Source organism: Lactuca serriola, chromosome 2, assembly GCF_051521515.1.
Source record: "Lactuca serriola cultivar US96UC23 chromosome 2, Lser_US96UC23_V15, whole genome shotgun sequence".
Taxonomy (NCBI): domain Eukaryota; kingdom Viridiplantae; phylum Streptophyta; class Magnoliopsida; order Asterales; family Asteraceae; genus Lactuca; species Lactuca serriola.
Window position 1 is genome coordinate 60421783 of NC_136409.1, and position 14883 is coordinate 60436665.

Sequence of the window (14883 nt, forward strand, 5' to 3'; positions counted from 1 at the left end):
CACCATTGACAAATGTTACGGTTGAGCCTGGTTATGATAGCGAAGCCATAAACTATGCATTGCATGGTTTGTTTCATGTTTCACCTAGGAAGGATACCTCTATCAAATCAAATTTCAAGGAGACAAGTAATCCTAATGTCAATACGAACATATCTGATATGGACGTAAACATCAATTCTGGTGACTAAACAATCACATCATTCCTTAAGAAGACCACTGTCACACCACCCGAGGTTTCACATTCCAAGTCCAATATGGAGGAGGACGAAACTTTAAAAAACAGTACAAACTTATCTAATAAGGACATACATGTTAACATGGGTGACGGGAGTTCGACAATAACCATTGATACTACAACTGTTCCACCACCACCGCCTACTTCCCCACCACCAACATCTACCATTCCACCTACGTTCATATAGTTATATCACCAACTTTTCAAAATGTGATGAATGAACTTATTGCATCTTTATTTTCATTTCAATCCACAGAGCCTGAGCAACATGTTAATGAAGCAGAAGATGAAGATGATGTCATGGTTGGCTTTGGAGAATTGGAATTTAATCTAGATGAAAATGGTGCTCCTGATAATGCTATCATATATGGTAAAAAAATCAAGATCGTTAATTCTAAAATGAATTCTATTCTTCAATTTTTAAATGATAGTGTTTGGTAGTCATCAGTTAGTGGGGTTGAGGTTGATTACCTATTAAAGTCGCAATAGTCGAGGATTAGGACTTTAATTGAAGGTATTGAAAAGAGTGTTGATGAAAATTTGGCTACTCATTCTCGTAGTTTTGATTATGAAATTGCGAAACTACAAGGTGCTACTAGTAATCGTCATTCATATTTTTTGAAGCTAGTGAATGATTCAAAGAATTCTATTAAGTTGAAGATAAAAGAGTTTGGTGATTTGTTTTTGAAAAAAGTTTAGAGCTTGATAAGTATGTGAAACTGTTATTCAGAAGGTTAATGTGTTGATTGGAGCTACAACTCATTTGATCAAGGATCTTACTGCTTTCAATAAAGATTACTCTGATGATTTAAATAATAAAAAAGAAGAAGATGGGAAGATGTGTTCTTAGATAGAGAAGTATTTGACTGGGTTTCAAGATACCTTATCACAGTTTGATTTTCAATCAACTACTTCGATTTCCCAAGATTCTATTTCATCTATGGTCTCTTCAGTCGAATCCTGGTTTAAATCTGAGTTGACACCAATTCTTGACCTTGTCCTTCATCTTCCAAGGCATTGTTGTGGGAAGGGTCATGACTACTCAAATTCCCACTTCGATATCAATGAAACCTATGATGACATCTTCGACAACAATAGCTACTCCAAATGTCAATGTTGACTTATCCAAGTTGCAAAAGAAAGGGATAAGTATTGGAGAATGAGGTTCGAGTTCTGTTGTTGTTTAGGCTACATCAACTGATGATCCAAATGATAATGGGAAGGGTGTTCGAGTCGATCCCTTAGCAGAAGAATAGAAAAGGTTGCAAGAGACTGAGATGGAAAAGATTAGCCAATTGAATAGCATTATGAGGTAGAGGAAAGATGATCCACTAGATCTTAACAAGGGTGATCTAAATAAAGTTTGGAACTACGAATTAACTGAAAGCCCAATTTTCAGTGAAGATGAAGACAATATATTAAGCCAATTAAGAGTTATGCAACTGAGAATACATACTCTAATCAACTAGATTTTCCATTTATTTACTCATTGTTTGTATTTTCTCAATTCAAACTTGCTGATAATTACAATGACAAGGAGGAATTCAAAAAGATGAAGATTCGATTCCATGTTGTATTGGGAAAGGATGGGGAGGAGTTGTTGTAATTAGTGAAAATTATCAAGTTCATATCGATTACTCTTGATGTGTTATTTCGAAGGATTGTTGCAGAATTTTCGATACAAGGTGGTTTATGCAAACAATATTCCTTTTGAATTCACAATTGAAAATTTTCCACTCATTAACATGAATGATCTCATTTCGAAAGCATTATTGATGGGTGATCTTAAAAAGACTGATATTCTAGAAAAAATTTACCTATGTTCTTGGATATGGGGATCTCAAGACTTTTCTAGATGCTTATTTTGCTCATCTATCTCTAACTGATATCGATCTCTCCACTCACTTCGACAGAAGATCAAAAGTTCCTAAAGCATTGTTAAAAGGAAAAATAAGCATAAAGGATTATGAAGATAGAGAGATTGTTCATGATCCTCTTGGAGTCGTATTCATTGGGAAAGGGAAGAAGGAGATTAGGGAAAAGTTTTTATTTTGAGTGGATGATGTTGAAAGATACTTGAATTAGCATCTTACCAGTATCCTAATTCGCATCAACAACCATAAAAGAAATGAGAATGAAGACATAGTGAAGATTAGGAAGATCATTCATTGGTATATGAAGATATGATAAGTTTTGCTACAGTTTGTAAAGATACTACCTAAAGTTTTGATGATTCGTCTTTACTCACAAAAGAGGAAAATGTTAGGTCTTTATTTGTTGTAAGAAGTTGAATTGGTAGCTATCTTTAGGCGAAGTGTCTGTAAATAATGAAGGTCGACATGACTTTGCTATCTTAATGTATTTACTAGGCATCTATGTTGTTTGTACCATATAGTTTAGTCCTAGCATTTTTTTTGGTCCATGAGTACCCTATAAATAAGATAGGTACTCAGAGGGTAGAAGATCAGAAGCAACATTCACATTAGCCTTTCATTGTACTCAAACTCTTTGTATCCTTCCGAAATAAACATGATGAAACAAGATCTAATTTAGATCAATGTGTTCTTACTCTGTTTTCTTAATCAATTGACTAAACCACATTTCTAAACAACTTATCACACTCATTTCTCTCTAACATTCTTCTTGTTCTTATCTACTTTACATTGTTCATACTTTATTTTATCTTATCTTGAGCACATTGTTGAGTTTCTTACTTCAAGGATGGACTGGTTTACCAGACTTGACCGAAACTCTTATTACAATCAATCATTGACGTTAGATTAATTCAGGGTTTGATTTTCCAAACCTTGTCCGTACAAACTCGTGAACTCATAAAAAGATCTTGGTTCTTTGAAGTTTTCCTTTGGATTAAGGTAGCCAAGATAAACGATGGTTTAGTTCTAAGTCAGCACAAATATAAATTTTAATGGATAGTGGAATGTTTGGTTGCAAACCATGTTCGTTTCCCATTGAATAAGTATTGAAGTTAAACAAAGGAGAGAATGAAGCGTTTGTTGATGCGAATCAATATAGTCGATTGATTGTTCGACTTCTTTATCTTCAAGCCACTAGGCCGAATATAGCATATTCGGTAAACATGTTAAGTTAGTTAATGACAGACTCACAATACAACCACATGGAGGAAGCTTATCATGTCCTTCGGTACTTAAAGGCCACATCGGGCCAAAGGCATTCTTCTTTCCCATGAAGAAGCTCCAATCTTGACTACCATGTGTGACTCCGAATGGCTAGGGTGCCCTTATACGAAACGATCACGAACTGGGTATTTTGTTCTACTAGGAGGATCCCCTATTTCTTGGAAGACCAAGAAACAATCAGTAGTCTCTCGTTTTTTCGTTGAAGCCGAATACTGAGCAATGGCCTCCACAGTTAGTGAAATTGTTTGGCTTCGTTGGTTACTCCAAGAATTGCAAATTCCAATTTCATCACCTGCATCTTAATTTTGTGATAACGAGACAATCTGTCACATTGCCAATAATCTGGTCTTTCACGAGCGAACCAAAAATGTTATGATGAATTGTTTTTTTTTTGTTCGGGAATGAGTTGAGTGTAAAGAGATTATTCCCCTTAATATTGATAGCAAGTTGCAGACTTACCGACTAAAGTGTAACACCGTAAAAATTCAAACAATTTTTCGCATTTTAAAAACCATATATTTCATTCACATCCACATTTTAAAACATTGTATCATCATTATTTCAATACAAAACCCCAAGATCAAAACATATGAACTCCAGTATGCGTGTGTACGAGTCATGCCGGCGCCTTCCCGCGATCATCACTGGTACCTGAAACACCACACATAACACTGTAAGCATAAATCCTTAGTGAGTTCCCCAAAATACCACATAAACACATATCAGCCACTCAAGGTTGTGACTCTGTTGACCCTCTGGTCGAATATCTTTGGGGGACCCTCTTGGTCCCATAACTCTGTGGACTCACTGGTCCTAACTCTGTAAACTCTGAATCATGCATATCACATATCACAATAAATCACAACACATAATATCATGCAAATACACTGGCATATAACTCTAGAACACTCTGTCACATAACTCTGTTACCACACTAGGTAAAGTATAGTGAGAAGACTCACCTCAGATGTCTCGGTATATCTCTGACTCGGTAGATATATGATCTAGCCTCCGCCTAATCACACAAAGTAAATATTCTCATAAATATAACTCTCGGGACTAGACTCAACCCTCTCTAGGTGAAAGACCATTTTACCCCTCTATCAGCTCAAAGGCCACATTGTTGACCAAACCCTAAAAGTCAACAAAAGTCAATGGTCAAACTTTGACCAGACTCGTCCAGTGCACTTGGGCGACTCGGTGAGTCTACATGTGTCTACTAACTCTCTTAGTCCCTCTTGGGACGTCGAGTCCCTCCCCTTACTCGACGAGTCACACCTGGCATGAATCGTGGGGCCATCCCGACTCAACTCGCCGAGTCTCAAGAACAACTCGGCGAGTTCCGCCTTGAACTCTAGTCCCCTAATTCTCCCTGACTCGCTGAGTTATTTCCCCAACTCGGCAAGTCTACTCACTAAGTGATTTACGGGAAACCCTCACCCTACTCGCCAAGTCTGATCTTTGGACTCGGCGAGTTCATGCCATGCACAAACTCCATAGACCTCCTGAGGTCAGATCTATTCCCTTAATCCATAGATCTAACCTTCCCAAGCATGATAATCACGTAAAGTTCAAACCTTGACACTCATATAACATCTAGATGGTCTAACTTGGTGATTTAGCCCCAAAAATAACATCCTAAGTTCATGGCTCCCAAAATAACTCATAAAGCTCCAAGGGTTAAGGTCTATGGACCTCTTTGAGTCCAGATCCAAAGCATAAACTCGAGAAGGGACCAATTGCTCCACATATCCATCCTCTAAAGGGGTTAGAAAACCCTAACTCTAAGAATCAACACCAAAACTGAAGAAGGTCTGAATAAATACCTTAATATGAAGTCTATGAACTCTGAAGTCACCAGAATCGCACCTCCTTCAGCCCCCTCTTGCCTTGGTCACCTCTTTCTTGCAACTACACCAACAAAATGATCAAGAATGACCTCTCCTTCCTCACAAACGCTCTAGATCTTTTAGGGTTTCTCTATGGGTCTTGGTAGCCGCAAATGACGGCCCTAAGGGCCTTTAAATAGGTCCCAAACCCAGGAAATTAGGGTTTCATTAAACAGCGTGGACTCGCCGAGTCCACTCATGAACTCCTCGAGTCCGGCTGTGAATTAGGATACGAATCCGCAACCATACTCGGCGAGTCTAAACACCAACACGCTGAGTCCCCTCTCAATCTCCAAAAATAAAATGAATAATTAATATACCTGAGAATCTGGGTGTTACATAAAGGGCTTGGAACACAGCTCCATTTCTTACTTGGCAAGATAGGCATTACAAATTTGCATGCTTTATTGGATTTCATATTATCTTTTATGTCTATCTTACACATATTTAAAAGACTTTGTTATGGTAGTGTAGGGTTTTTTTTATTGCCCTTGCTATGTATGTTTTTTTTTGTTAAGAAAATATACAAAAAAGCTTTTATCTCCTTTGTTTTTCTAGAATTTTAGAGGGTGATACTTTCCTAACAAAAATTATAAATATCTCCAAAAGACTAAAAAATCTTAACTTTGTATGAACTTCTCAAACCTTTTATTCATCTCTAGGAACGGAGATATAAGTGATTATATTTTGCTATATAGATTTCATCAAATTAACGAACAAAATGAATTTGAAAATTATTTGTATATTTCTCATGTAACTTGATATTCAAAATTCAGCTATGAAAACCTACCATCTCCCATGTGAAGTAGTAGTTGGCCATGTGTTAAGCGTTATTATTATTATTTTATTTTCTGCCAATTAAAATATTTTATTGATAATTTATCCTCGTGTATATATTATTATTATTATTATTATTATTATTATTATTATTATTATTATTATTATTATTCAACATATAATATATGGGGGTACATTTTTGTTTAAATATAACTGCAAAAAGATTTTTTTTTCTAAATTAAAACTTAAATAAAAACTCATTGCAACTAATATATATATATATATATATATATATATATATATATATATATATATATATATATATATATATATATATATATATATATATATATATATATATATATATATATATATGAACCGTTAAAACATGTTAAATACACAAAATACTGTTACAGGCTTCATAATAATCTATAATTTTGTTACTGACTGTGATATTTTTTTGCTCATAATAAAACATGATGGTTTGTTTGTTTTTTTTTTTTTTCGTTCATAGTGCAAGTTACATATTTACTTTCAAATAATAAGCTTCTCGATAAGAGATATTTAATTTATAAATATCATATATCAAAATAAAATCAACTACAAATATTACTTACATGTAATTTCTCTCAAATTATGCTTAAATAGTTAAATATGTTAATCTAAATTATATTCCACGTTCAACAAATTAAATTCATTTGTAAAACTGATTTCTTCAGCTACAGTAAAAATAAGGTTGTTTGTCAAATGAACAAAACATCATATTCAAAGTATATTTAAGTGCATAATATTTCCTAACTCAATTTAACCAAAAGAAAAGAGGTTAAAATATATTCAAAGTATATTTAAAACGCATTTAATGATTTAAATGTGTTTACTTTTATTTATTTATTTCTTTATTATAATATGACATTTTCCTTGTATTTTTAATGTTTTGATGAGAAAAATAGTATACCAGTCAAATTAGATTTTATTTATTTATTTCTTTATTATAATATGACATTTTCCTTGTATTTTTAATGTTTTGATGAGAAAAATAGTATACCAGTCAAATTAGATTTGTATTAGAAAAAAGGAAATATCGACATAATTTAATATTTTTCTTTTTTTCTAAAAAACATATAAAAATCAAAATTACTTAGCATTTGACACTTTTTTCTAGGAGTTCTAATATAACAAGGAACTGAATATCCATTGGCATAAAGTTCTTCGGTTTCCGCACTATAAAACTGACTAGAGGCCCCTCCAAAAGTTCAACCAACCAATCGTTCTACAGATTCCCAAACCTAAATCATCAATTCGCCTCTTTTTGCGCCTGTTCTTCCGATTAATTTCTCATGGATTCCTCACCACTGATGTTGAATGGCAATGGTGGGGTCTCTGACAAGATCATCATCGATACCGATCCAGGCATTGGTATTCAACTATTCATTCCTTTTCTCTATTATTTTATTATCTTCTATAAATCGGATTTCATTTCAAATTTCGAGAAAAAGTCAATGAAGTTCCATGAATTTAGCGATGTTATTGCCCTGTGATTTTATCTTCTATGTGTGGATGATGAGATTATTCAGATGGATTAGTATATTTAGTAGCGTATCGGGCTTGAATTTGTTTGCTCAAATGTGGAATTTCTTACTACAGTAAACTGTATAATAATGGGTTTATTGTAGTGGATATGTAAATCGGTGTTGTAACTATCGATAACTGAATCCATTATCAGTTTCAAAAGTTCTAAAGATTTCAAAAGCATCAAATGATAGAATACGAGGGCGTTTCTATGCACATTTGAGTAAAAAATGTTGAATATGAAACGAATGGATGCGAATTTGAGATGAAGATATGGAATGATGAAGTTTATCATTTTGAACTTTCTGAAAAGTTCACAGAAATCTTGAAACATAATCTTAAATCACTCGACAACAGTTCTTTGTTCATGATCATATTCTATTATTCTTCTCGAATTTGCAGATGATAGCATGGCACTTATGATGGCTTTTGAAACACCAAATTTGGAGATTGTTGGATTGACAACCACTTTTGGTAATGTCTCTACAAAAGATGCTACTCGCAATGCCTTGATTCTGGTATTCTATTTCTTTTGACTTCCTTATTGACATATTCTGTTATTACCTTTTTTTTTTTGTTCAATTGTGTTTGGATCTTGTACATGATCAATTACTGGTTTTTCTTATGCAAAAGGATAGTGTGAGCTTGCAGGACATCCAGGTGTCCCTGTTGCTGAAGGTAACCCTGGACCTCTAAAGGTATGTTCCTTTTTTGTCCCCATTTGGTGTCTTAATACATTAAGTTACATTTTTTGGCTTTTAAAAAAGAATCAACCATGACAATGTATGCTATTAACATGAAGTTCTTAATGACTTTGTGATAGGGTGGAGAGCCTCAGATTAATGACTTTGTGCATGGATTAGATGGATTAGGCAACATAAATCTACCTGATCCTAAATCAAAGAAAGTAGAGCTTTCAGCATCTGAATTTTTAGTTGATAAAGTTTCTCAATACCCTGGTGAAATATCTATACTTGCACTTGGCCCCCTCACAAATTTGGCTATGGTAAGTTACAAATATTCTTATAATCATATCACACATTCATAATGCCAATATGCCATATTAACATGTTCTTTTGTTAATTTAGGCCATTAAGAGGGACTCATCATTTGTAACAAAGGTGAAAAAAATGGTTATACTTGGTGGATCTTTCTTTGCACTTGGGAACATTAATCCGGCTGCTGAAGCAAACGTAGGTCCCATTTTTTTTTTTTTTTTTTCATTAAGTGGTGTCTGGATAAATGAAATTTGAAATTTATTTTAAGTGCAAGAAATAGATTTTTTAAATTCAATGGCTCAATAAGTAAGAAACTAAAAGTAGGATGGTATAATAAACAAATGGATGAAAGCACATTGCTATTTCATGCATTTCCTTCATTTTCTGTATTAAATTAATTTATAGGCCATCAATCTAAAAAAACCACAACATTGAGATAGTTTCCCTTTTTCTTTTCATTGAATCTTATCTAGACAAGAATAATAATAATCATTATTTTCTTCCACTTCTAGATTTATGGGGACCCTGAAGCAGCGGATATTGTCTTCACTTCGGGTGGAAATATAGTCGTAGTTGGCATAAACATCACCACACAAGTCAAACTAACAGGTCTATACTGTATTTGGCTTGCATTGGACTGTGACTGAAACTGATGTCAACGAGACAAAAATTGTAATTTTTTATCCAACCCAAAAAAAAGGTGGGGCAGAGATTCATTTTCGATCTCTTGTATGTGGAAAAGACGTAAATACCCTCATCATCCTCATCGTAAAAAATAGCCCTAGAAAGCATGTCCAGTCCATACCCGTCGTTATTTGTGTAACAAACGCAGCCTTCGGCTGCGTCTGTTACACATAGCAGGATTGGACGGGAACAGACTGGACAAACTTTCTAGGGCTATTTTTTACGATGAGGATGGGGAGGGTATTTACGTCTTTTCAACATACAAGAGATCGAAAACGAATCTCTGCCCCACCTTTTTTTTTGGATCGGACAAAAAATTACAATTTTTGTCTCGTTGACATCAGTCTCGTACTGATTTTGTGGCTGTCACTTTCAGACCATGATCTCGATGAACTGAGGCGGTGTGGAGGGAAGCATGCTCAGTTTCTAAGCGATATTTGTAAATTTTACCGCGATTGGCATGTGAAATCGGATGGCGTTTATGGTAATTCACATGTTCATATTTATATATTGATAATATGAATGAAATCAAAAGATTTATTGATATATTTTTTTAATTTCTTCAGGGATATTCCTTCATGACCCAGTGAGCTTCGTGGCACTAATTAGGCCGGATCTTTTTACGTACAAGAAAGGTGTTGTTAGAGTGGAGACGCAAGGCCTTTGTGTTGGTCATACTCTAATGGACCAAGGATTGAAAAAGTATATTTTTAACTCAAAATTAAATATAAATGTCGAGTGTGATTTTTTAATATATTTATATTTCTTATAAATGATGCAGATGGAATACGGAAAATCCATGGACTAGTTATTCACCGATTTCTGTTGTGTGGACGGTCAACGTTGACCAGGTTCTTAGCTACATTAAAAAAGCTTTAATGACACCGTAATTAATTATGTTGGCATCATGGAAATAGTTTAATTGTTATTTGGAATATAATTTGGGTATTAAGGCTATTATTATGGTAAATGTATTGTAGTTTATTCGAAACAACATCTACGTATTTACTAATTTGGCTTGATTGTAAACTATCTTTATTTTATATAAATTTCACGAGTTTAGTATTATGTGTTAAATGGTTCAATGGTTAAATTCAAAACAGAGAAAGAGTAATTTTATAAAATGAGAATGTAGTTTAATTTGTTTCAGTAGCCTTGGGACAAAATACAGAAGAATATTTGTGTTTTTATCATATTATCGAGTTTGTTTCTTAATTTTTTTTGAAATAATGATTAAATCATTATAATGTTTTTGACAGTTGAAAAGAATTGTTTTTGATAGTTATCCGTTTTTGAAAATAAGCAAAATATAGAAAACAAAAACGTATTTTTTAATCATTCAATCTAGTTAACCATTCGATTATTTGGATACAACTTAATGTTTTAAATGTTTTTTCATTGTTATAAGTTTTATCAATACATATAAAAATATTTAAGGTCAAAATTGAAAAATAAAAATTTCAAAAGTCAAAAATGAACAATAAATATGAAACGAAATGACTAATTAGTAACTGAATAGAAGAAATAATGGAAGTATGTCTTATTCATAACAATGTTTAACTACATTGAGGAATCATGTTTAACTACACCAAAGAATAAGACTATGCCTACCTAGAAGCACACATATATCTCAGGCCAAAGGATATATATTTGGCTCACAAAAGGAGTCATATTCATCTCCATGAATATTAACTAACCTTTACATTAACCTTTAATCATAGATATTCCCATAGGCCTAACGATATATATTTGGCTCACAAAAGGAGTCATATTCATCTTCATGAATATTAACTAACCTTCACATTAACCTTTATTCATTGATATTCCCATAACATGACCAACTACAAATAATTACAATAGTAAACATATAATCACATATTTAAACATTCTAGTATAGAATAGTGCCTCATTTATGAAAACAATCATTCTCAAAGTATATTAATTCATATCTAAAAACAAAAGTACTTAATGTATTAATATCCCAATACCAAAACATAATTATAAATCAGAAAATTGCTAGAAGGATGAAGTCTAATATCTTCGATATTACTATCATGCTTAACATATGGCACAGACTTTGTGAACGGATCTACTAGATTCTGACTTGTATGAACCTTAAGAAATGCAGTCTCTTTAGATCCAATGAAACTATAATTGTATACACCATACATGTATGATACTTCCATTGCATGTACTGTTTCCTCATGGTTATTCTTAGCTCATTCTCTATGACTACAGAATCAATATTTTCATAATATATCTCCATGGGGATTTTAGTGTCAACACTTCTACCATGTCATAAATAAATTTATGCATCTTGACTACTTCTTAAATTGCATCTGATATAGTGATATATTTGGACTCTATTTTAGACTACATAACCATGAGCTACTTGGAGCTAATCAATCCGCCACTCGACCATTCATAAAGAAAACATAGCCTAATAGGATAATAAGAATCATCTAAATTTATTTGCAAACTCGTATAAATACTAAGCTCATATTTCAATCCTGCATAAAATATGAATATATCTTTAGTCCTTTGTAAGTACTTGAGAAAATTCTTTACAACACTTTAACTAATATTCTTATAATATCTACCCATCATGCTTATGTCATACAAACCATCATGTATAGTACGTAAAATGGCATACATGATGGATCCTATGTTAAGGCATAAGGTACACTTTTCATGCAATTTTACTTCATTTGGTATGATTAGACTCTAAGGCTTCCTTCGAACAATGTCATGTTGTATTGGCATAATTCCATTATTGGAATGATGAATGTTGAACTACATAGATCTATCTATATAGATCCTGAATCATTGGATATAAGGTGAGTTTCCTAGATCTTTCATAAGAAAGCACTTCTCCAAGCGGAGACTTTACTTCTTTTAAAGTTGGAATGTCATGTCACATGAGAAGTATGTCATCTACATAAATGATCGAGGAAACAAAACTCTCTTACTTTCCCTAATGTAAACACAGGGTTCATATTAATTTTAAGCAAAACCAAGTTTTGATTTATCAAGTAAAAATGAAGATTATAGCTCCTAGATGTTTGCTTCAATCGATATATATTTGAATCTTGCACACTTCATTAAGATGCTTGGATTCACCAACCCTCCAAGTGACCATTCAAGAAATCGGTTTTGAAATCCATTTGCCATATAACATAGTCATAATATGTGGCTCTAGCAATTAATATCGTAATCAATTAAGGATCCTAATTGGGGAGAAGGTTTGATCAAATTCCATACCACAGTTCTATGTATAACCTTCTATGACAAGACAAGCCTTAGTTGGATGTATTTTACTTTCTATGTTGGTCTTTTTCTTGAAGACCATTTGCATCCAATAGACTTGTTGTCGGGTGGAGGATCAATCAAGTTCTATACATGGTTATCCTTCATGGACGATATCTCAACATTCATAGAGTCCAACCATTTATTACATTTCGGATTTGATGTAGCTTCATCGTAGTTAGTGAATTCACAATGATCCCCTAATAGTTTATCAGTCACTTAAAATCCAGATTGCCTTGGCAATTGAGACACTCTAACATATCTATAAACACTTTGTGTTTGTTGTGGTGCTTCTACACAGTTTGTGGGTGCTTATCATGTTTCTTATTAGTGCTTTCAAAAGGTTTTGTATTTTGTAGTCTTTAAATTTATTTAACATATATGTTGACATACTTTCTTCTTTTAACAATAGACTTGTCTCTTAAAACATAGCACTCCGAGAAATAAAAACATTGGTCCTAGAAAGGTTGTAAAAATTATAAGTATTAATAAATAGAATAACGAGACCGAACTGAGGTTACAAATTAGTAGTACTGTAATCCGTAGCTATCCAACTAAAGTGCTATCAGTAGTGGAGAATAACAATAGACCTTTTTGAACGACAACATAGATTCTTGCTAACAACACTTAAGTGTATGTGTATCACCTTTTGTACTTCAATATTACTCTATCTTAGACATGTCTTTATTAAGTAAAGTAAATATGTACTTGTGCCAAAACTTACCTAGTTTTTTTTCCACTTTTTCTGGTGTTACATGTGATAAAATGTTTTTGGTTTACCATGAAGTACGATTCGAAAGAAAACCCATAAATTTACAAATATTTTACGTTTTTACCTAAAGTATGTTTTCTTAAGATTATACGTATTCATTTAAAAAAAAAACATTTACATACGAAAAACTATTTAATTAAATATCGTGTTTACATTTTTAAAATACTATTTCTTTATATATGAGTTTTTTTCTTTATGGTTTAAAATGTAAAAAAGATGTTTTTAACTGAATGTTTTAAAAAGTATAGCTCATATATATATATATATATATATATATATATATATATATATATATATATATATATATATATATATATATATATATATATATATCATTTCAAATAATGTAAATAAAATATTCAATTTTAATATTTTTTTGGTGTATAGATACATTGTTTTCTGAATGAATATGTATAATATGAAGAAACATATATAAAATGAAAGTGTATAAGATTTGAAAAGTTAAGAGTTTTCTTGCCGATTTTATTTCAAGGTAACCTTGAAATATGTTATTATAGGTAACAAGGCCAAAAAAAAAAAAAAAACCTTGGAACGTTTAGGTATTAAAGAACAAGAAATCATTATAAATATAAAAACCACATAATTTCGCAAACTAAAGACTTTCATCTTAAAAGCTCAAATTTATATGACATTTATGTAAAAATTAAATTAAATCAAATTATTAAAACGATTAAATCCAATTTAATAATTGAAGTTTTGACACCATATTTTTTTTCTCTCAATTAAGTCACTATTAAATTTTTTTGCAATATCAACCAAATGACTGGTTCTCCATGTTCTCTCGATAACCACTTTTTCGAAATTGCAATAAAGTCACTAAGTTTACCAAAATTTTGTTTTTGACACTGTGTTTTGTTTTTCTCAATTATTTCATGATATTTACAATTTTGTTGCAATGTCAACCAATTGATCGGTTACTATCGATCTATCGGGTTACCAAATAAATGATATGACAATAATTTGTTATGCAAGCCACGTCAGAACTTATGTGGCAGGATTAAGTTTCAAATATAGTGTTTGAATCGAACCCAATTCCAGATACCTTCTTATCTTCTTGTCCTCTTTTTGTCATAGTATTTTTTTCACAAATGACATATAAAGGTTAATCCAGTAGTTCCAACTGATGAGTTTTATAGGTTATCAAAAACATGTAAAGCGGAAAATTTTAACACTTAAGTTCACATGAAAGCTATAAAGGATCTATGTTTTTTCTAATTGATAGCAACATACTATAAACTTCAAGAACCCTAAAGGAACTCTATAAAATCCGAAATTCATGAATTAGAGTTTACATACCTTTAGATTTATTATAGCAAATAAATCTTTGATCCTTTCCTTTGTGTCTTTAGAAAGAAAACATCAAAAGCATGATGCCTTTAATGACTTACACCCAAAACCCTAGAAACCTTAGAATGAAGAGGAGAGAGAGAGAGAGAGAGAGAGGATATGGATGTAAATTTTGTTTCTAAGCTTG

At 32.4% G+C, this 14883-nt stretch overlaps 1 protein-coding gene across 1 annotated transcript; it reads left to right on the forward strand.

Annotated features, from left to right (window-relative positions):
* Window positions 1–7251: 7251 nt before the first annotated feature.
* Window positions 7252–10378, forward strand: LOC145086292 (uridine nucleosidase 1-like). Its single transcript, XM_079024045.1, has 9 exons — window positions 7252–7475; window positions 8031–8146; window positions 8267–8326; window positions 8452–8634; window positions 8717–8821; window positions 9139–9235; window positions 9687–9794; window positions 9877–10012; window positions 10092–10378. The coding sequence occupies exons 1-9, from the start codon at window positions 7397–7399 to the stop codon at window positions 10198–10200; spliced, it is 993 nt and encodes a 330-aa protein (XP_078880171.1). The 5' UTR covers window positions 7252–7396; the 3' UTR covers window positions 10201–10378.
* The last annotated feature ends 4505 nt before the right edge of the window (window positions 10379–14883 follow it).